Here is a 23,385-nt window from a genome sequence, read left to right on the forward strand (position 1 = left end):
GATGGAAAAAAAAAATGTGTCTAAAGAAGGGATATATTTAAGTGAGGACCACAGACTTTACAAACATTAAAAAAAAGGAAACATTAGGCAGGTGTGATAGCTTACACACTCACAACCACAGTTCGCAGGAGGTAGGCAGACTGGCAGATCTCTGTGAGTTCGAACCCAGCCTGATCTACATAGTGAGGGTAGGGTAGACAGAGCTACATAGTGAGAGCTGTCTCAGATAAACCAAAGGAAAAATAAAGATCAATGTAACTGAGCCTCACTATTCTCATAGGCCAGGTTTATGAACTGGTCCACCAGCTCGGATGTGTTAATAACCCCAAACAATTGTTTCAGGGCAGCGTTTTGCTCTTAAGCTACTTGGTGATTTCTTGGGCCTCTGTGGCTCTGCACGAACAGTGAAGCCTTGAGCCTCTATCTGTCTTTAGTTCTTATCCTATAAACATGTGTTCCCTTCCAATATTAGTTATGGCTTTCACGTTTTGTGTTGGTAATTTTGCTGTTTCCCTAAAATTCTCTCAGTTATTCTTGGCTTAAGAAGACTGTACTGGGCCAGAGAGAAACCAGGGGAAGCTTTGCCACCAAAGCAGACAAGCAGAGTTCAATCCCTGAGACCCACATAGTGGAGAGAACAGATTCCCGCAAGACACTCTTTATCCTCCACACAGTGCACTGACAGGTGCCTGCCTCTTCCTCAGCAAATAACTAAGGAAAAAGGTAAAGCAGGGGGCACCACTACCGTGACCCTCCGTGCCTATAACCCTGACGCTTGAGTGGATTGGGAAGGCCAGGAATCATTCTTGAATACACAGCAAGCCCAAGCCAATGAGGGCTATGTGAGATCCTGCCTTAAAACAGAACCAAAGCAGGAGGGAGTGTGGAGGGAATGCGTTCACTGGGCTCGCCCAGGCTGCCGAGGCTTCTACATGACGATCCGCGGGACATGTTTGATGAGGTGCCTTTAAACAGAAGCAAGCGCAAATAAGGTGAGGAATTGAATTATCGAATTCCTGAGGAAAATGTGACCAAAGGCTCGTAGGAACCTAGTCTCAAAGTTCTTCTCAGAGAAATGGGTCAATATTTGCTAATGCAGCCTTAGCAGCGACTGTCGTACTTATGCGTGTACTGCCACACACAGCTTTATGTGGTGTTGGGGACGCAGCCCATGGCTTCAAGCATATGAAGAACACTCTACCTGTCCTCTCCCCACCCCTAGCCCCCACCCCCCTGCCATTGCTTTTGCTCAGTGAGACAAAGTCTCACTCTTCCCCAGGCTGGCGACACTGTGATTATGGCAATTGTCTTATGTCAGCTTCCCAAGTGCTGGATTACCAGCAGCCACACCTGGTTTAGCAGACTTTACGAGTAATGATTAGCTGTAATATCTTGTTCTGTACCGTGTGTGTGTGTGTGTGTGTGTGTACATGTGTGCACATGTGTGTATGCATGTGTGTGTGTTTCACATGTGTCTGCATGTGTGTTTCATGTGTTTGACCATGTGTGTGGAGACCAGAGATCAATCTCAGCATCGTTCCTCAGATGGTGTCTCTGATTGGCATGAAGCTCGCTGGCCAGCAAGCCCCACAGATTCACCTGTCTCTGCCTCGTGAGTACACATGCCCAGCTCTTTTTTAGAATAGTTCTAGGAATTAAACAAAGGCTCTGGTGGTTGCAAGACAAGCGTTACCAACTGAGCTACCTGCCCAGTCCCTCCACTTGCTTTTTGCTTTGTTTTGTTTTTGTTTGGTTTATGTGCATTGGTGTTTGCCTGCATCTGTCTGTGTGAGGGTGTCAGATCCCCTGGAACTGGAGTTGCAGACGTTGTGAGTTGCCATGTGGTTGCTGGGAACTGAACCTGGGACCTCTGGAGGAGCAGCCAGTGCTCTTAACCCCGGAGCCATCTCTCCAGCTCCGTTTCCATTTGTTTTAAAGGCCCTAGCAGGCCCGTACATATGATATACACAAGGCTAGCTTCAAATTTGCTGCCTTCTTTTTTTTTTTAAAGATTTATTCATTTATTATATATAAGTCCACTGTAACTGTTTTCAGATACACCAGACAAGGCAAAAGCATCAGATCTCTTTACAGATGGTTGTAAGCCACCATGTGGTTGCTGGGAATTGAACTCAGGACCTCTGGAAGAGCAGACAGTGCTCTTAACCACTGAGCCATCTCTCCAGCCCTACTGCTGTCTTTCTACCTCCGCCTCTTGAATGCTTCGATTGCAGGCCTGCACCACCACACCTGTCATTTCCTTTCAGTTAAAGTTTATCCTCTGGGGTTTGTTTTGAAACATAGTCTCACATGACCCCTGCTTCCCTGCCTCTTCCTCTCAGGTGCTGGGCTTACAAGTGTGCACTTGCTGGAGAGTTCCTTTTCCTGCGCTTTTCCCATCAGTATGTTAACCCTACATCAGACAGAGCCTCACTATCATTTGATAAACGTTTCCTTATATTGAATTACCATCTGTTAGAGTTTTAATATGAAATATTTCTCCAAGATTCACTTTTGAACACTTTATCCTCAGCAAGGAACATTTGGGTTCTAGAAATTTTGGGAGGCGGAACCTCATTAGAGGAAGGAGTCACTCGAAGCAGGTACTTGCAGGTCCCTGTCCTGGGCCCCGTCCTTTGGCATTTTCTCTGCTTCTTGGTACCCCGATGTGACCTTCTCCCGTCCACCAGGCCATCTGTATAGGCAGTGTTCTCTAGAGAACCAGAACAAATAGACTATATGTAAACTATAAAGGGTTTATTAGAATGACTTGCAACCCACAGGGCTGTGTAGTCCAACAGCCACACACACTTTGGAGAGGCCGAGGAGACAGTAGCTGTTCAATTCATAAAGCTCAGAGCCTCCGAGGTCTCAATTTGCTGTGAAGGCCAAGGAGGGGTCTTGGAGAGTCTTGAGTCCTCAGTTCCGGTGGGAAGCTGAAGAAGTTACACTCTGCTGTCAGGGAAGGATTCATGAACTCAGCCACGAGCAAAGGCAGGGTGAGTTCTCTTCCTTGAGACTTCTATTTATGTCCATCAGAGGGTGCTGCCAACTCCGTGGGAGGGTCTTCCCCCTTCATACGATCTTTCCCAGAATGCCCTCGCAGACCTGCCCACAGCCACACCCCATGGCTGATTCTGAGTTCTGCCAAGCTGACAATCAGGATTAACCATCACACTCTTGATTGGCTCCTACTTCTGAAACCATGAGACAAAATTAGTAGTTCCTTTTTCTCCCAGGTAGCTTATCAAAGCAGCGAGAAGTGTTATTAACTGCATCTCACAAACACGTAACCAGCCAGGTGTGACGGTTTGCACACACCTTCCATCCCAGGACTTGGGAGGCAGAGGATTGCTGGGTTGTAGAGTGAGCCAGTGTCTCCAGAACAAGAACACCCAACCAAATGTGAACAGTCAAAATAATAATTATCTTAGCCGGCAGTGGCAATACCTTTAATCTCAGCACTTAGGAGGTTAATCAGAGTCAGGTGGATCTATCTAGGAGTTCGAGGTCAGCCTGGTCTACAGAGTGAGCTCCAGGATAGCCAGGGCTACACAAAGAAACCATCTTGAAAAGCCAAAATAAACTGTCATTATCATCACCATGTTTACAATAATTTAAAAGTCATCTGGAAACTTCAACCTTTTCAGATGGGCTTGATCCAGGATGACTGAGACCGGTATGTGGCTGCTGAAATGGCAAATGAAGGTACCCACAGCCAGGCTTCATAAAGATCACATCCTGTCGTCCTGTTCACCAGTGTCCACCATGCTCCATCCCAGTCCCAAGGGCTCCAGTAAACTGACCTCTGTTTCAACTCTAGTGTAAGCATTGTATGTGGCTTGGTAGTCTGGATATCAAATATCACTATTTTTATTGTTAGGGTTTTTTTTTTAATTTAAACTTTAAAAAGATTCATTTACTTTTGTATGAGTGTTTTGTCTGCATGTGTGTATGTGTATCATGTATGTGCCTGAAGCCCAATCCCAGCAGAGGTCTGGAGAGGGTACTGGATCTCAGGGAACCAAAGATTCAGACAGTTGTGAGTCATCGTGTGACTGCTGGGAACCAAGCCCAGAATCTGCAAGAGCAGCCACTTGCCCTCTTTGCTGAAGTTCCCCCTCTCTGTCTGTAGCGCTGTCTTTACCTTTCTCTTTTTTGGTTCTTTTTTTTTTTTTTCCGGAGCTGGGGACCGAACCCAGGGCCTTGCGCTTCCTAGGCAAGCGCTCTACCACTGAGCTAAATCCCCAACCCTGTCTTTACCTTTCTTAATTCACTGGCTTCATTTCCCTCTCTTCTCTTCTGGTTTTTCCCATGAGTTCCAGGCTTTTCAATCCCAAGAAGAGCTCTCAACTTTGTCGCTGAGTGGAGAAGAGGATAGGGCTTCTCTCAAGCGAAGGCCATTCTGACGTACCAGCCCCCAAGTGTTCATAAGCCAAGAAGCTGGTTCACAGAGCTGCGAATTATGTGTCTCCTTCCCTCCCAGGACTTGATACAGGTAAGTCGGGGAATGAAGAGATTTCCTGTCATTTAATACACCTCAGGAGGCAAGAATTTAAGAGCTGAGGAGTGAGCCTGCTCGTGTTTCTGACCCTGGCTTCTTCTCAGGGGCCTGGAGATGGGCAAATGTGCTACCGTGACTTTGGTTTCCTTTAGATTAGAGGGGGCCCTGTTGAAGTCTCCCCAGAGATCAACTACAGGAAAGACCACAATTTTTCCAGGGTTGTGGAGGTTTGGACAGGCCGAAACCGTGTAGCTATTCAAGTTTCTCTCAAGACTGAAAACCAGCACCACTCTTGGCTTTTATGTACTCTTATCTGGGTAGCAGATCAATCTCTAGTTCTTGCCTCTGGAAATAGAGGAGGTTCTAGGGTGCCCAGAGAATTACTGAGTAAGGAGAAATCCTGTTTTCATCTCTTACGGGTTGAGCCATTCCCAATTGCAGCAAGGCAGTGTGGGTCACTATTGGGTACTGGGAGACTTAAACACAGGCTCCATTGCAATGACTGGGATGGCTTCTGTCTGACCCAGTGCCAGGGTCTCTGTCCAAATTTCTGGAGCATTGTGGGAGTCTGGTACACTGAGTTGTAACCATGGGTCTGCTGAAAGAGGATCGAGTATAAAAGGTGACCATGGTGAGGCAAGAGTCAGGAGAGCAGCCAAGCCTGGAAGCCGGGAGAGTAGGGCCAGGTTGGATGAAGGTTAAGGCGTCAGGTGGTGAAGATCAATGAAGCAGTGGCCTCTAGGGGAACACCTGTAATCCCTGGTGAAGGGCTGAGGCAAGTACATCGTGAGCCTGGACTTAGGCTGGGATACACAGTGAGTCGCTGTCACAAGGGGGTTGGGGGACAACAACAACAAAAATAGAATAGGAAGGAGAAGAGGAAAGCAAGCTGTCCTACTATCCCACTAGCCAAGGGCGTCTTGAGGCCTCCAAGGCCTTGGCCTATATGCCCTCTTTCCTAAGGGCAGGGCACAGGGAGATTTCCAGACTTGATTGCTAAAAGTCATGGAACCAAGCTTTTGCCTCTTTGATTTACAAAGTCACTTTCTCTAGCCTGAGTTTCCTGGTATTGTTACTTAGTCTTAAAATTTCCAATTCCTTTTTGAATTTTGATTCTTTTGTTTCCAGAGAGTAAGGGACCTCAGGCTTCAAGTAGGGAGTTCTTTATTCTAATTTCTTTGGACTCCACTGTTCTCAGGGAAAGAATGGGATGGACTTCAGTGAACAGTTGTGAGGTATGGGCAGGAGCCTAAGGAGTTGCCCTACCCAAAAGCCAGCGGAACTTGGTTATTTGAGAACAGCCTCAGCCTCTGTGGGTGTTAGAGCTGAGGGGCTTTCGATGGGTTTTGCAACTCTGGTGGGTGCCTGGCAGGATTATGGACTACCACTTAGGTATCCAGAAGAGAGAGTTCAGGCCGTAAGGAAGAAGGGATTTCTAAGAACTAAGGGGGAAAAGTTGAAGATTTTGTGGAATCCTAAGCTTGTACAATTTGAAAAGCCTACTTACAGAGAATAGCTCACCCAAAGATTTCAGTTTTTAAATGCCGTAAGGCACAGGTTCTAGAGAATTTTTTAGGGCTCTTAACTAGACCTCAACGGGAGGTAAGGAATTTGTTACCTGAGCTTCTTCTAGCCAGTTGTTTGACATTCATGTCTGCACCTGCCTCAGGCTTCTCCTGCAAGTTGGCCAAGTGTGCCCGTGGTTGTATAACCCCATTAACATAGAGACATGGGAGGACTCAGCATCCCGTGTGTCTTGTGACCATGCCAAGTAGAAGATGAGGTCTGGAATAGACATGAACACACTAATTTGATGTTTCATTTAGTCAATGAATATTTTCTGTGCCTCAGAGGCCAATAAACAAACAGACTGAGACCCAGACCCTTCCTTCAAGGTGTTCACTTCTTAGAAGCAATAACCATCCCTGTACACTATGTAGCTAAAACACTTAACGGAGATCACTAGGAGGACATGCATCTTCTTAGGACAAGAATGCTAGACCCCAGCACATGTGCAGGAGCAGGCTTGGAAGACAAGAATGCATGGGAGCCTTGGGAGACAAGAATGCATGGGAGCCTTGGAACTCTGTTGGGCATCAACTGGCCCAGTTTGTTTTGGTCCATGTTCTAAGAAATTCCTCTGTCTTAGGAAAGCAGGGGTCAATAAAGAAGAGACCATGACAAATACCCTTAGAGGAAGAAGGCCATCAAGACTTCTTGGCTCAGACCTGGGATATGAAGGAATGGTGACCTTCTGACGAATCCCTGGGAAGTGTGTCCAAGTTCCTTCAGTGTGTGGGAAGCAGGTACATGAGGTCTAATCCTGAGCCTGTGGTAAGAGGGTAAAGTGAAGGAGCGATAGTGGTGGGGAAAGAGCCTAGCCGGGGATCTGAGAAGGGGCAGCCAAGCCAGATGTAGGCCACAGCAGACAATGAACTGACCTGTTCCACTAACAGAGTCATTTAGAAATCTCTGAGCCCCGTGTGCAGCAGGGACTTTCCACTATGGGCAAAGCGGGGTGAGAAGCACTGGTTGAGAATGATGAACCGGGAGACACACAGGACCTTTCATTTCTCCAGGCCTCTTCAGGCAGCAGTCTGCCCTCTTAAGGTATTGGGTGCTTTTTAAGTGAATCCTATATGTTCAAGCTCCCTGACAATATTCAAACTGGTGGGCATAATGTTAATTGTAGCTATGCACAGAGGTACCTGCCAGTAGCACCAACATTTGAGAGTACAGGTAGGAGGATTAAGAGAACAAAGTGATTCCTGGCAGCACAGTCACTTCAAGACTAGCATGAGTTTCATGAGACCCTGTGTCTTAGTGTCTATTGCTGTGAAGAGATATCATGACCATGGAAACTCATAAAATGAAGCATCTAATTGGGACTTGCTTACAGTTTCAGAGTTTTAGTCCATTGTCAGTATGGTGGGGAGCATGGCAGCATGCAGGTAGACTTGGTGCTGGAGTAGTAGTTGAGAGTTCTACATCTGGATTCACAGGAGCAGGAAGGGACACTTGGCCTGGCATGAGCTTTTGAAACTCCAAAGCCCATCCCTAGTGACACACTTCCTCCACAAGGCCACACCTCCTAATCCCTCTCAAGTAGTGCCACTCCCTGATTACTAAGCCTTCCGAGCCTATGGGAGTTTTTGCTTGTTTTTTGTTTATTTTTTTAAATTTTTTTAAGATTCATTTATTTTATATATCTGAGTACATTGTAGCTGACTTCAGACACACCAGAAGAGGGCATCAGATCCTATTACAGGTGGTTGTGAGCCACCATGTGGTTGCTGGGAATTGAACTCAGGACCTCTGGAAGAGCAGTCAGTGCTCTTAACCGCTGAGCCATCTCTCCAGCCCTTGCTTGTTTTTTTTGTTTTTTTTGTTTTTTTTAAGACAGGGTTTTTCTATGTAACAGATCCATGGCTGACCTGGACTCACTTTGTAGACCAAGCTGGACTCAAAGTCAGAGGTCAGACTGCCTCTGACTGCAGAGTGCTGGGATTAATTAGTAGTGCCCAGTGATGGAGGTCATTCTATTTAAACCACCACACCCTGACTCAGAGAACCAACCCAACCCAACCAAAACAAAGCTGTCCTCATATAAAAACCCTCAGGCTCTTTCCATTGTTCTTGCTTACCCGCTATGACTAGATGGCAAGACTATTGATGAAAGTGCAGCACACTGTGGTGTAGGGCATAGATCTCAAGCTAGACAATCTGAAAACTTCCCTCCCTGCTTGTTAGCTTTCATAGTGATGGAAGGAAGGAGCTATACAGACTGCTGGAGGAGAAAAATCATTAATGGTATAACCTCACAGTGAACTCTGAATGCTATACCACCAAGATGCTAGACAAGACAAAAACAGTAAAATTGTGGCATAAGGTTATGGAGGTCACCAGCTGCTGATTGGATTTGTGGCCTGCTTCACAGGAAGGAATTCATGTGTGACATTATAAAATGGGCCAAAGCTCATGGCTGTAGAGATCATATGCCCTAGAGGGGAACCTATGACTTTTGCTAAATGCTCATGTCATCAAAATGCCTTCTAGTTATACATTTACACATGGAATAGTGCTGCTGCTGTCAATCTTGGCCAGGGAAGCTTCTTTATGTAATGCAACAGTCAGTGCAGGCTTGTAACTAGGTTTTTGTGGTTTTCATTTATTTTTAAACTGAAAGATGACTATTGTGCTCAGCCCTGAATAGGATATCTATACCATGTCCTTTCTTCCCAGACTTGTGGTGCTCCATGAAGGAGGGAGTGGAAATAATGTAGGAGTGAAAGAATGGGGAAGAGTGCCGTGAAATGCTGCCTCCTGGACATGGCACGGCTTTTGCACCTATGACCTCACTGCTGCTGGTGATTGACTTGCACACCATTAAGTTAATAGTCCAGTGGGCAGCACTAATTGGCTTGGACCCACTGGGTTGGAGAGGGCAGAGGGAAAGAGGAGAGGGGGCATGTTGAGAGGTGTCCAGGAGAAGTAGGAAGGGAAGAGTTGTGGATGATATGATCAAGATAAATTGTATAGGGTTGGAGAGTTGGCTCAGAGGCTAAGAGTACTTATTGCCTGTGCAGAGGTCCTGGGTTCGATTCCCAGCACTCCCATGGCAGTTGACAACATCTGTAACTCCAGTCCCAGGGGCTCTGATGCCTACTCTGACCTCCAAGAGCTCCAGAAGCACACATGATATACATGTATACATACAGGCAAAACGTTCATACACACAAGATGTTTTACAAGATATATTGTATGCATTTATGAAATTAACAAATAATAAGTGATATCCTATAAAAACAAGTTTTCTTCAGGTGACATTTGTCAAGATTTCAAATTTATTTGAAGTCAGAAAACTGCTTGACCTGGTGGCACATTGCTATAATCCCAATGTGAGGCTAAGTCGGGAGGAATGGCTTGAGGTCTAGGCCAGCCTCAGGTACACTGAGACTCTGTCTCAAGAGAAATAAAGTGGGCTGGAGAGATGGCTCAGCGGTTAAGAGCACTGACTGCTCTTCCAGAGGTCATGAGTTCAATTCCCAGCAACCACATGGTGGCTCACAACCATCTGTAATGAGATCTGCTGCCCTCTTCTGGTGTGTCTGAAGACAGCTACAGTGCACTCAAATAAATAAATAAATCTTTAAAAAAAAAAAAAAGAGAAATAAAGTAAAAGTTAGAAAATTGTTTTTAGAACCCTAGACTAAGTAGCTTTTAAGGTCTGCTCTTTCACACTTTAGGGACTGTTGATGCTTGAACTTATTAAAATGATCACAAAGTCCCAGACTCCAAAAACCCCAAGAAATTATGCCAACTGTTAACACTGCCAATGTGGAACTGTTCTTAGTTGTGAGCAGGGAAACTAATAGCTAACTGTACATATAAGCTTGACTACGTTATTTGCATGTGGCTGTGGGAGGTGTATTTTAGATATGATTGACATTTAAATCAGTATCCCCAGGTAAAGAAGATTACCCATGTCCCTTCAATGTGACTGAGTCTCACCCAATTAGTTGAACACCAGGCAGGCTTTGGAAAAAGGCAAGGGCATGATTTAGAAAGGAGGAATTCTTTATAAGCTGTAGCACAGGAATGTGCCTTGTTTTCCAGCCTGCCAGCCTGCCCTACAAGTTTCTAGACTTACCTGGACCCACAACCGTGTATATTCAATTCCTTAAAGTCTCTTTCCCCACCATCTGGGTGTTATCATAGATGACACCCAGCATGTATGATAAGAGCATATATAATCCCAGGTAGCCTTAGGTCCTAGGAAGAGATTGCCTTGAGGAACAAACTCACACTTCAGTTGTGGTTCACAGGCTCTGGCTCTGCCTTCCCTCTGGTATTTGTTCGGTTTCAGTTTCTCAAGAGAATCAGACAGCATAGGACTATTAGTCATGCACACAAGGCTGGGAAATCAAATATACACTCATGACCAATTGCTCAGCAGCCATCTAGGGCGGAGCTGCACCATATGGAGCAAAAAGGCATTGCTCTGTAGAGACAGACTCTCAAGAGAAGCCACAAACAAACATGGAGTTGACGTTCGAGCTTCAAGTGACAGCCCAAATGCAATTAACAAATCTGTGGAAAGCAAGTAGGTTAACAGGGGACTATGAACAGGAAATATTCCTTTAAGTTGACAAATTACCCACAAAACATCTTCATGAAACTTAAACTTTCTCTGTGTAGCGGCAAAGGCCCTTTAGTACCATACAGCACTTGAACACCAATTCATTGTTGTGTACAATACATGCAAGCTTTTCTGGGAAGAGACTTAATGAGGAACCTCCTTTACTTTCGACTGAATGTCTTCTCCCGGGAATGGAAAGATGGCTCACTGGTTAAGAGCACTAGTTGCTCTTGCTGAAGACTGGAGTTCAGTTCCCATCGCCTACACGGCAGCTCGCAATCACCTGATGTCCTCTTCTGACCTCTACAGGCACCAAGCACATGTGGAGCACGGACAGGCAAAAGATTAAGTGACATGAAAAAAAAGTTTAAAAGATTTTCATCTCACTTGTTTTTCCCTTACAGACATTCGTAAAAAGTAATCTGGGCTAGAAGGGAACTAAAAAGTTTCAAAGTAACGGTCGCTGAACCGTGACATCCAGCACTATGCTGCGGTAAACGCCATCTTTGCCAATTTCCCAGGAGCCGCTCGGCGCGCGGCCCTGACGTCACGGTGCTAGGGGCGGGGCGTGGGGTAGCGGGGCCTCCGAAGGGGCTGAGCGAGGCGGGGCGGAGTCTCGCGAAAGGGCGGAGCCGAATCCCGTGGAGGGGCGGGACCGTGGTCTCGCCGGGAGGCGGGGCAGGGCGCGGCGTGGGCGCGGCGTGGGCGGGGCGGGCGGGCGAGCACTCCGTTCGGGGTCTGGCGTTTATAGGTCTACGCTGGCCGGCCAGTGGCGGCTGCAGTGTTCGGGGTCGAGATGTCAGGGCAGCAGGCGGGTGCAGAGCAGCGGCGCGAGGAGTCGAGCGCGCCGACCTCGTCGCCCTCTCGCTTCGTGCTGGGGCTGGACGTGGGCAGCACGGTGATCCGCTGCCACGTCTATGACCGGACGGCGCGGGTGCGAGGCTCCAGCGCGCAGAAGGTGACTAGGCTCGGCGGGTGGGTCTGGGGTTCTGACTGTATCGTCGCTCTTCCTGCACCTCTGGGGGCTCGGGCTGGTGTGGCCGGGTGCCTGTCGCTCGCTTCCTGTCCCGCGGGACTCAGAGCTCTAGCTTTACCTGGGTGGAACCGAGGTGACTGTCGGGGCAGCATGGGCAAGTTGCGTGTTTGTGGACAGAAGGTGGTTTGTGATTTGCCTGGTTTTTCTGCACTTCCTCGTCGACCTTTTAGCTCTTCAGATTTTGATGGAATGTAAACTGTGCTTTTTTGATTCTGTCGTTTAAAAACAATTCGTTGCATTTATTATTTATCTGTGTGTGCTCACGTGCTACGGTACACATTTGGGAGTCAGAGGACAACTTTCTTAGGCTCAGTTTTCTCCTTCCACCGTGTTGGTTCCTGGGATTGAACTCAGGTCTTCAGGCTTGGCAGAAGTACTTTTACCTGCCAAGCCACGTGACCTTACGGGTTGTCATCGTTGTGTTCCTAAAAGTGCTAGGTCCTCCTCACATTAGCATCTAACTTCCATGGATACTGGAGACACTGAGCAAGTTTTGAAAGCTTTGTTATCCTTACTTCTTTCGGTCTTTAAGAATTAAAAAAAAAAAAAAAATCGTCTGGCTTGAGAAGCCTGCCAAAGCATTGGTTGGTCTTTGTTAGCAAAGCCTTAAACCTCAGATGATATTGGTCAACAGCCAACCCCCATTTTAATGATGCGCTGTTTTCTAAACAATAGTCAATGCACTTAGTTAATTCGGTGTAGTGTTCTTAGTTACTCCTTTCAATACTAACATTTTCTAATGTTTAAAATATTAGCGAAGGAATATGAGAGCCATTTAACTTCTTCCCCCTTTTTGTCCATCAGCTGGGATGAAACTAAGTTGTGACTGCCCTGAGAATTTACTTCGAGGAATTAGATGTTTCCTTCAGGGTTCTGTGCTAGGAGGTGAGTTGCAGCAAGCTCCCTCTCTGGCTAGCCGTGTAGGAGGAACACTGCCCACCCACTCGGTCTCTCCCTGTTCCAACCTTTAAGGACAGGTCAAAGGCACATACTGAGCTCTTGTCTTATTGTAAGTCTTTATCGCGGGCACAACGATACTTCTTAGTTTTTCTTACAATTGTAGTCACAAAGTACTTTTCCTGAAATTTTTAAATTGTTCTTTTTTTTATTTAAATTAAGGAATGAGCATTTGGTTCAAAAAGGAGATGGCTCTGCCAGTAAAGAGGATTTCCTATTTTTCCTAAGCTTGACAACTTGAATTGGATCCCTGGGACCCAACAGGGAGAAAGGAGAGAGCAAGTTGTCCGCTGACTTCGGCTCTTTAAACTATGGCACAAGTGTGCTCCCCACCTCCAAGTAAAAATATGTATTTTGAGAAATTTTTTAAAAGTTGGTAGAAAATACAGCTGCACAGTCGTTATGTAATTTGAGGAAAAAAATTTTTTTAAGAAAGTATTGCGGTTTGGTGGCGCACGTCTTTAATTCCAGGACCTAGGAGATAGAGGCAAGTGGGTCTCCGAGTTCAAGGCCATCCTGCCTGGTCTACAGATCCAATTCTGGGAGGAACCCTCTTTGGAATGCTAAGCACTGTTCTAAACTGTGATAGTTGATGTCAGTACTTAAAGGTATTCTTCTGGGCAGATGACTATATACATAAAGAAGTTGTGGTTTTTGTGTTGTGTATTTGTGGTTTTAGCATCTTTCTATGTGTCCAAGGCTGATCTGGAACTCTCTGTAGCATAGGCTAGGTTGGAAAGTAGGGAATCTCCCCACCCTATCCCATTCCTGCTCAGACACCACCAGTCTTTCCTTATGTGGTCATTTTTAAGAATAATTTTATGTCTGTTGTCTCTAGTGATAAAACACGGGATTTTCTTTGGCCATTCTTCTAGGAACTTAATAGTGCACCAGATTGTTAGTCCAAGAGTCCTGGCCTGGCATGTGCAAAGCCCTGGGTGTTATTCCCAACCAACAAAAAGAAAGAGGCAACATCTGGGGCTGTGCTGCAGAGAGCTGAATTCATTAAGAACGAGGCCTTGCTGGTCTACACTATTATTTAGTACTCTAGTACTTCATGGATGCTGAGTAAATGATAAGGGAACCAGTTTTAGAAGTACACACCTTTAATCCTCGTGCTTAAAGGGCAGAGGCAGTCAGATCTCTGTGAGTTCGAGGCCAGCCTGTCCTTCAGAGCACATTCCAGGCCAAACCAGGGCTACACAGTGAGACTCTGTCTCAAAAATCAAAACCATTAAAGGGCTAGGAGTTCAGCTTAGCTCCTGGGTTCTGTGACTTAGTGGTGTAGTTTGTGTTTGCTTTCCCAGTGACAGTTTACCCCTCTTCTTATATAATGGTAAGATCATTCATAAAAACCTAAAATCTTGGGGGAGGGGGATGTTTGCCCGGAAACCGGGAAAGGGAATAACACTCGAAATGTATATAAGAAATACTCAAGTTAATAAAAAAAAAAAAAAAAAACAAAAAACCTAAAATCTTAAGAGTAGGAGGATTTGATTCCTATAGCCAAACAAGACACATGGAAAAGAAATAAAAAGGGAAAAGAGACCATCCTTCGGATACGTGAGCAGGACAGGCTTCCGTGATCTTTACGTTAAAGTTTAAATCCAAGCATGAACCTTTGCATTCAGTTTGTGTAGAGCTTCTCAGGAGACTTCGGTTTTTTTTTTTTTTTTTTTTTCTATTTTTTATGCTGGGTGATGCTGGGGATCCCCATGGCCCCTCACACACAAGAGCCTGCACATAACATCCTCAACCCCAGTAACTTTATCCCTCCACACCTTTTGTAGCCAGTGAGACGGCTCATGGCGTAAGGGCACTTGCTGCCCAAGCCTGATGACCTGAGTTCAATCCCTGGGACCCACAGGGTAGAAGGCAATAACTGACTCATCCAAGCTGACCTCCGTACATGCTCTGTAGCATTTATCCACACACACACTACTAAAAAGGTCTTTATAACGGGCAGTTAAATATCAGTGTTAAATGCTAGAACAGTGGCTCGTATTTGAGGCCCTCACATGTGTCTTGACGTTTTGTTTTAGAAATTGGAGAAAATGTATCGTGCTCTTTGCCAGAAGGAAATGGTGCTTCTGTGAAACCCATAAACTGTGACGGTTGGAAGACCGGGATAGAAAGTCCCAGCACAGAGGCATGGAGGCCTCCAGGACTGGCAGGCCGAGCTCACTCTTAAAAAAAAACAGGCTCTGGCTTTTTTTCCTTCTTTCACCGTTTTCTTCTGTTTTGGCTTAGTCCTTTTCTGTAGGGGGCACATTTCTCATGTTACATGGTTAGGGTTTCCAATGGTTTGAGCTTGTTCCCAAGGATTAACTGTTAGAATTGTTGACAGCCAGTATGCTGCTTCCGGGAGCTGTAGACTCTGTAAGAGGTGCGTCCTAGAGTAATCATTACATCATAAGGGAGCTGTCCTTAGAGGGGATTAAGGTACTTCCCTGTTACCAAGAGATGTTGTGGTTACCGCAGGAACACTGCCTTCCTGCTCTCTGCTTCCTGTCTCTTCCTCTTCTTCCTCCTCTTCCTCCTCTTCCTCCTCTTCTTCCTCCTCCTCTTCCTCCTCTTCTTCCTCTTCTTCCTCCTCCTTTCCCTCCTCCTCCCCCTCCTTTCCCTCCTCCTCCCTCACCTTTCTCTTCTTCCTCGTTCCCCTTTTCTTTTTCTTCTTCCTCTCCTCCCTCCTCTCTCCTCCTCCCCTCCTCTCCCTGTCTGCGTATCCTCTCCTCACCCCCTGCTCCCCATTTCTGGCTACTTCAGACTCCTGTCCAAGACTCCCAAGTGCTCAGATCAGAGGGATGTGGCACCATGCATGGCTGTTTCTTCTCACGTGTTCTCTGGGCGCATGATGTTTCCTTCCACCAGGATACGATGCAGCCAAGGGAGACCTTGCTGAACTAAGGGGCGGGGGGGGGGGGGGGAAGGTGCACCATGATTTTGATCAACCTCCAAAACTGAACTATAAGAACCCCTGGTGAACGCGGACATGGCATGCACTGTCCAGCAGTGTAGGCGACATAATCCTGAAGTCCCACCATTAGGTCTAAAGGCTGGGAGGTTTAAAGCAAGGATACCCATATGAAGTTGTTTTGAGAGAGAGAAATTACTGTTGCAGTTGTGACATTCTAACTTAATTAGAATTAACTGGCAAATCGTTTGGTGGGAGGAGAGTAGATTTTGTTAAACCTGCTTCCTAGGACCAGGGGAGAATAGCAGACCTCCCTCTTCTGCCCCCCGCCCCCGCCATCACACTGTTACACGTCCGGCTTTTCAGTTCTCGTCTTGCCCACCTCTTTCATGTTGGACAGTCTCTTCAACTTCTGGGCTTCTGGGCTTCCCGCTCATCTTCCTGTATCTAAGCGCTGATCTCTGGCCAATAGTTGTAAGATTAGCCTCTGCGGAGAGCGACCCTAGCACCTGCTGCCTGTGAGAAGCAGCAGCAGTGTGGTAAGGGGCTTCAGGGAGCCTTCCGGAGACTTGACCCCCTTTCCAGGGCTCAGCCAGCCTAGAATCTCCACACTCTGTTATGGGCTCTTCTCCGAGTAGCCCACACCCCCTTCATCTGCCATGCCTGTAAATCAGAGGCACTCCCAGATGCTGAGGCAAAGAAACAGGGGAGATGCCTCCTGTGGGCGCTCCTTTCTGAGGAGCAGAGGAGAGGTAGTCTGACTGAGCTTTATAAGGAAGGAAGATTTTTACTTGGAGTGAAATGGGGTGAAGGAGTCCACACAGAGCATTGTCTTGTGTGCCAAGCTTCCCCACCTGCCTGTTCTTTGATCGAATTAAAAACATTTGTTAAATCCACTCTGATCCTACTTGTTCTCTTCTCTTTGTTCTTGTTCTGGTGCTTTCTTTTGCGATAGGGTCTGTTTGTAATCCAAGCTGCCCTGGGACTCAAAACAGAACTCCTGAGTGCTGGGATGACAGGTGTGTGGCCCGTACCTGGTTATCTTTAATTTTTTTTGTTGTTGTTTTTGTTTTATTGGAATCTTGAAAAGTATCAGAGATAAATATATTTGTTTAAGCCATCGATGAACCTTTAAGCTAGAGGCTCTTAAAACATTTTCAAAGTTAATTTTAAGGTTTTCATTTCATTGTGTTTGTGTGTGAGAATGTACGCCACATGCATGCCAGTGCCTGCAGAGTCTAGAAGAGGGCCTCAGTCTCCAGTGCCTGCAGAGTCTGAAAGAGGGCCTCAGAGTCTAGAAGAGGGCCTCAGAGTCTAGAAGAGGGCCTCAGAGTCTAGAAGAGGGCCTCAGAGCCAAGAAGAGGGCCTCAGAGTCTAGAAGAGGGCCTCAGAGTCTAGAAGAGGGCCTCAGAGTCTAGAAGAGGGCCTCAGAGTCTAGAAGAGGGCCTCAGAGTCTAGAAGAGGGCCTCAGAGTCTCTGGAGCTGGAGTTAGAGATGAGTGTGAGCTGCCTGGCGTGGGTTCTGGGAACCGGACTCGGTTATTAGTGTCATGGTACAGCGAGTCACAGTGGCAGAGACAGGCAGATCACTGCAGCCTGGCGGCCGGCCATCATAGCTGAAACAGTGAGAGACCATGTCTGAAAAAAAAAAGTAACAGAGGAAGACCTCTGACCACCACCCAAGCACAGACATGCACACCTGCACATACATGCACACACACTCCAACCCCCACCCAGCCAACACAAAAGGGATGGTTTTAATTTTTTTAATTACCACCAAATTAAAAAATAAAATGGAGATTTTTTTTTATAGTTCTATGAGTGTTAGTACCTATAGGAGATTAACCTAAAAACTCCTTCACACACCGTGACCATATCGACTTCTCCCCAGTACCTACCTCATCATGACTTTAGGGGCTTCGTACCAGTACCTTATTGAGTGTAATCACCTATGTCTTCTCCATTATATAGTTTTGTCTTCTGAAGACGATCATATAAAAGTTGAGTGTGGGATTGGGGGTATAGCTCAGAGGTATTGTGTTTGCCCTACATGCATGGGGACTGGAGTTTGATCTCCAGCACCCATGTTTATATTGGGTGAGCATGACAGCCCATCCATGATCCCAGTGCTTGACTGGTGGAGCGAGGGGGTCCTGCTACTAACTGCCTAGCTAGACTAGCCGAGTTGACAAGACCCAGATCCAGGTAGGAGACTCTCCCATAATTAGTGTTAATTGCTGACATTACAGGATCTGGGATCATCCAGGAGTGTGTCTCTGGCCCTGATTAAAGGTTTCAGAAGGACCATCTTAGCTGTAGATGAGACCATTCCCTGGGCAGGGGATCCTGGCCTGTATAGGACTGGGAATGTAAGCGGAACTTTGGCCTCCTGAGTGTGGATGCAGTGTGACCAACTGCTTGAAGTCCAACCACCCTGGCGTGTCCAGCATCATGAACTGTGCCCTTGAACCGGGGGCCAGAAGAAACCCTTTGTCTTTTTTTTTTTTTTTTCTTTTTCTTTTTTTCGGAGCTGGGGACTGAACCCAGGAACTTGTGCTTGCTGGGCAAGTGCTCTACCACTGAGCTAAATCCCCAACCCCACCCTTTGTCTTTTAAGTTGCCATATATTTTTTTTTTACAGCTTTACTGTAGTCAAGAGTCTAAGGGAAGCAGACAGCTCCTGTGTAGCGGGGGTGGGTCCCCTTCTGTTGGCTTGTATCAGGGCATTTTATCATGGCGAGAGGCAAAGGAGGAGGGATACACATGTGCACATGTATGAATGAATACACATGTGCACACCTGCACACAGGTTGGGTATGATAGTGCATGCTTTAATCATGGGACTGAGGCAGGAGGGGCAACACAAGGCGTTACTCTGCAGCCTGCCAGTCTTTGCAGTGTGCGAAGGGAAACATTTCTCTCTATTGGAGTTAAAAGAAAAGAGAACAACAGAGAAGGAAATGTTTTCTATAGACTCATACAACAAGTAGGCATGTGAGGGCTGCATTATTCGGCTGAAAGCCTTTTGAGATTCGCTCAAGCTCTGTGTATCCACGGCTCATTCCTGGTGTGTTGGTTTGTTTCCTGACTGCTCCGGGGGACTGAACCAGGGCCTTGCACTTGCTAGACAGATGTCGTTGAACTGAGCCTCAAGCCCAGCCCGGTCCATCTTATTTCTAATAGTGATCCATCACACGTGAGGTATGTTTAAGATTGTTCCTAGTTTCTGGCAGTACAGACAGACAGTGGGAACATGTGCTCTCTGTTCTCTGGGGTAAATCCCCAGGAGTGGGTGTGTCGGGGCATGTGGTAGATGAGTGCTTATCTTTTTTTTTTTTTTTTAAAGACATAGACACATCATGTGTCCCTGACTGGCCCAGAACTCACTATGTAGACCAGGCTGCCCTCACAGACTCCTCCTGACTCTGCTTTCTGATTGCTAGTATTAAAGGTGCCATTATGCCTGGAAAGGAATGTTTATCTTAGAATTTGCTGAGCAAGGGGTGCACACACCTGTAATCCTGCACTTAGAAGGCTGAAGCAGGAGAATTAGCAGTTCAAAGTCATTTGGGTTAAGCAGGGAGTGTGGGCCCAGCCTGTAGGACATGCGAGATCCTGTCTCAACACAGGGCAAAGCACCTCGCACATCACCAGCCCACCCACCACACCCACACCCAGTCTTTTTCTTGATTGTGTGTACCATTTGCATTCTTACTAGCAGTTCATGGAGGCCCAGTTGTTTTATCCATCAGTGCATGTATGTAACTGGATGGCTTATCCATTTATTCATGTTTTCTATGATTATTATTTGTGTGTGGGTCTTCGTGGGCACGTGCATACTGTGAGTGTTGGCTCAATGCCATGGGGCTCTACGGATGCCAGAGGGGCAGCTTCATGACTTTAGCTCTCTTTCTACTTTTTTTTTTTCTTTTTTTTTCGGAGCTGGGGACTGAACCCAGGGCCTTGCGCTTGCTAGGCAAGCGCTCTACCACTGAGCTAAATCCCCAACCCCTCTCTTTCTACTTTTATGTGAGTTCTGGGAATGGGGCTCAGGCATCTGCTGCTGAGCCACCTGGCCAGTGACTTTTTATTATGGTTGTCATCGTCATTGTCATCATCATCATCATCATCATCATCATAATCATCATCATCACCACCATCACCACCACCTTTACTTATCCATTAGTGGTAACACATTGGTTTTTTTTTTTTTAATATTGTTTTAGATTTTTTAAAAATTTAACTTATGTGTATGGGTCTTTTACCTGCACGTATATCTGTGCACCATGTGTGTGCAGTGCCCATGGGGACAGAAGGGTGGGTGTTAGATCCCCTGGAACCAGAAGATGGATGTGAGCTACCATGTGGGTGCTGGGAATGGAGTCCAGGTCAACTGTGTAGCTAGTGCTCTTAACTGCTGAGCGCCTCTCCAGTCCCAGATAAGCGCTCTCGCTCTCTCTCTCTCTCTCTCTCTCTCTCTCTCTCTCATTTATTTATTTATTTATTTATTTATTTATTTATTTATTTATAATTTTGGGATAGGGCCTTCTCAGGGAGCCGTGGCTGTCCTATAATTTCATATGTAGACCAGACTGGCCTTGAACTCAAAGAGATCTTCCTGCTTTTGTCTCCCCCGTGCTGGGGTTGAAGATGTGCACCGTCAATCACACTTAGCTAGCGATTCGCATCTTTCTAACGCCTAAGAGTTTTAATGTCTTTGTGTGTGTGTTAACCATCTAAATATTTCCCGTGGGAAGGGCTTGCTTTGCTGTTCTGCTCACCCTTATTTACGTGTTTGGTTTTGTCTTGTGCGTTTTTTAAGTTGGTCTGTTATTCGCTTGTCGAGCTTTCTTTATGTATTTGAAATCTAGGTCTCGGGCTGGGCAGTCGTGCAGCTGTCTTCCATCAGTGCACACTTTACTATTCCTGTCCTCTTTCTTTCCTCCCCCTTCCTTTTCTTCCCCCCTCCTCTTTTCTTCTCCCTTCCCCCACTGATTTTATGACACAGGGTAGTCTTGAACTAACCTTGCTGTTGGGAATCTTGAACTGAGCTCCCTGTGTCTCCAACCATGCCAGGAACATTCATTTTCTTAATAGCCCTCTTGCCTCATTCATTCATTCATTCATGTTTACTTAGGGTTTTTTTTTTTTTTTTTTTTTTTTTAAGGAAAGATCTCCCTGTGTAGTCCAGGCTGGTCTACAGCTCATGATCCTCCTGCCTCTGCCTCCCACGTGTTGGGATCACTAGTGTGTGGCACTATGCTTGGCTTGTTCTAAATTTCACAGAAGTGCTTGTGTATGCACCATCAAGTGGTCAGAAGGGAACTGGACACGACCTGTCCCTTCATTCTCCTATGTCTTTAGTTTGTCCTTCAAGGACACAGCTCAACCAGTGCAGCTTCTGTGTGAACCCAGGAGTTAATCCACAACTTCCTGGGCAATATTCCTCCCTAGTTGTCTTTTTCTTTCTTTCTTTTAATTTACTTTTGCTGTTAATTTTGAGAAAGGGTTTTGCTGTATAGCTGGCCTGGAACTCAAAATATATCTGAGGCTGTTGAGGCTCTCCTGCTGTGTGCTATTTTGTTTGTTTGTTTTACACAATTTTTTTGACTTTTTTTTTTTTATTAACTTGAGTATTTCTTATATACATTTCGAGTGTTATTCCCTTTCCCGGTTTCCGGGCAAACATCCCCCTAATCCCTCCCCCTCCCCTTCTTTATGGGTGTTCCCCTCCCCATCCTCCCCCCCACAATTTTTTTTTGTTTTTGTTTTTTTGTTTTTTGAGACACAGTTTCTCTGTGTAGCCCTAGCTGTCCTGGAACATTCTGTGTAAATCAGGCTGACCCCAAATTCGCAGAGCTCTGCCCACCTCTATCCCCCAAGTACTTGGATTAAAGGCATGTGACACCAATTACAAAACATCTACATTGTAGAAATCTTGAAAAATAAATGAAAAATAAAATGTAAGCCCTCCATAAACACCGGAATGCTGCCGTGTTGGTAGATAACTTTTATTATTTCAACATTTCAGCACAGGTAGAAAATGAACTCAGGGTTTTGTGCATACATAGCTCTCTTTTTAAACAGTAAAAATTAATTAAATGAAATTGTGATGATTATTTTAACCAGTAGTTTAAGATGCAGATATTTCAGCCTGGTCTAATACCATTTTCACTAAATCTTGTTTTCATGAATAGGTAGAAAATGTTTACCCTCAACCTGGCTGGGTTGAAATCGATCCTGATGCTCTCTGGGCTCAGTTTGTTGCTGTAATAAAAGATGCTGTCAAAGGTAATGGGATTTGCAGAGACTGGAGTCTACAGTGGACTTTTTCCTGATGAGATTTCCTCAGATTTTGGGAGAATTTTGTGGATTGCTAAATTTATATACACAAAATGTATATGAATTTATATAATATTCATGACCTTTTATATATCATATATGTTTATATACATGATATGTAAACACATATTTATAAATATAAAGTAATAATACATATACGAACGTATTTTTAAATGTCACACACCAATTGTATTTGGGATCAGTTTAAGCTGCTTAGGAGACTGTCTTTACAAAAAGAGAAAATAGGAGTTCTGGAGAGATGGTCCAGTTATTAAGAGCACTTGCTGTTATGTTAGAGGAACCATGTTGGCTTCTGAGCACCCTATCTGCTGGCTTACCACCACGCCACCACCGCCCGCCTCATAGTTTTCAAATGGTGGGGGAGCTGTTTTTAGTGTAACGTTTTAAGAGCATTGCAGATTCAGGGGAGGGGGCTGGGTCGTTTTTCCCCTTTGTCTATTTTAGATTTTAATATTTCTGAATTTCTTTTATGAATTGTAAGAATAAAGAGTTGATGGTTAGTTCGGAGATCCCTCCTCTACTTGACTGTCATAGTTAGGCTGTTAGTGATGTTACTGAGCACTCTGACCAAAGGCGGCTTGGAAAGGAAGGGTTATTTCATCGTAGAACTTAGGTGTCAGTCTGTCATCACTCATGGATGTCAGAGCAGGAACCTGGAGGCAGAAACTGAGGCAGAGGCCATGGAGTCATGCTGCTTACTGGCTTGCTTCCTCTGGCTTGTTCATCTTGCCTTAAACACCCAGCACCCTCCTGGGCATAGCATCACCCGCAGAGGACTGGATCCTTCCATATCGTTACTCAAGAAGATGTCCCACAAGCCAATCTGATGGAGGCATTTTCTCAGTTGAGGGTCTGTCTTCTTAGGTGACCCTAGCTTGTGTTACATCCACAAACTGACCAGTGCACAGTTTGCTTTGTTTGTGGTTCTCAACAAACTTCCCCTGCTGAACTCTTTGGCCAGTTGTGCCTAAATACTACAAGATGATCTCATAGGAAAGGGGTACTTTCCGTGTGACTAAGAAGCATCCTCACCCTCCTCAGGAAATGTATAGTAAAACCACTTCCCGGAGGGCAGTGTTGGCTCAGGCCTTTAATCCCAGCTACTCCGGAGGCAGAGGCAGGCAGATATCTGAGTTTTAGGCCAGCCTGGTCTACAGAGGGATTTTCAGGACAACCAAGGCTACACAGAGAAATCTTGTCTTGAAAAAACAAAAAACAAACAAGCAAAAAAATTGAACCCCACTTCCCAGTACTTACACTTCAGCATTCTCTTACCTTTAGTCAAAAGATAACTTTGTTTTCCGTCTAGAACCCGAGCATGTGTGAGATTTATGTCACTGCCAGTCTGCTCTGCCGTCTAGAGCTTGCTCTTTTTGAGACTGATAGTTAAAGATTTATTTATTTTCCTTTTCTTTGCGCACCCATACCTTCCTGTATATCTGTCCACTCTGGCTGTGCCTGGTGCTTGTGAAG

The 23,385-nt window shown here is 45.8% G+C and overlaps 1 protein-coding gene across 8 annotated transcripts in view; it reads left to right on the forward strand.

Annotated features, from left to right (window-relative positions):
* Positions 1-11,323: 11,323 nt before the first annotated feature.
* Positions 11,324-23,385, forward strand: part of Gk5 (glycerol kinase 5) — a 70,594-nt gene continuing 58,532 nt past the window's right edge. For 7 of the 8 annotated variants that reach the window (XM_087563124.1, XM_087563121.1, XM_087563118.1 and 4 more), the window contains exons 1-2: positions 11,336-11,601; positions 21,747-21,840. In XM_087563124.1, the coding sequence (XP_087419250.1) occupies positions 11,440-11,601; positions 21,747-21,840 (256 nt within the window). In that variant the 5' untranslated portion in view covers positions 11,336-11,439. 8 annotated transcript variants of the gene reach the window in all.

Source organism: Rattus norvegicus, chromosome 8 (assembly GCF_021556685.1).
Source record: "Rattus norvegicus strain SHRSP/BbbUtx chromosome 8, alternate assembly SHRSP_T2T, whole genome shotgun sequence".
Taxonomy (NCBI): Eukaryota; Metazoa; Chordata; class Mammalia; order Rodentia; family Muridae; genus Rattus; species Rattus norvegicus.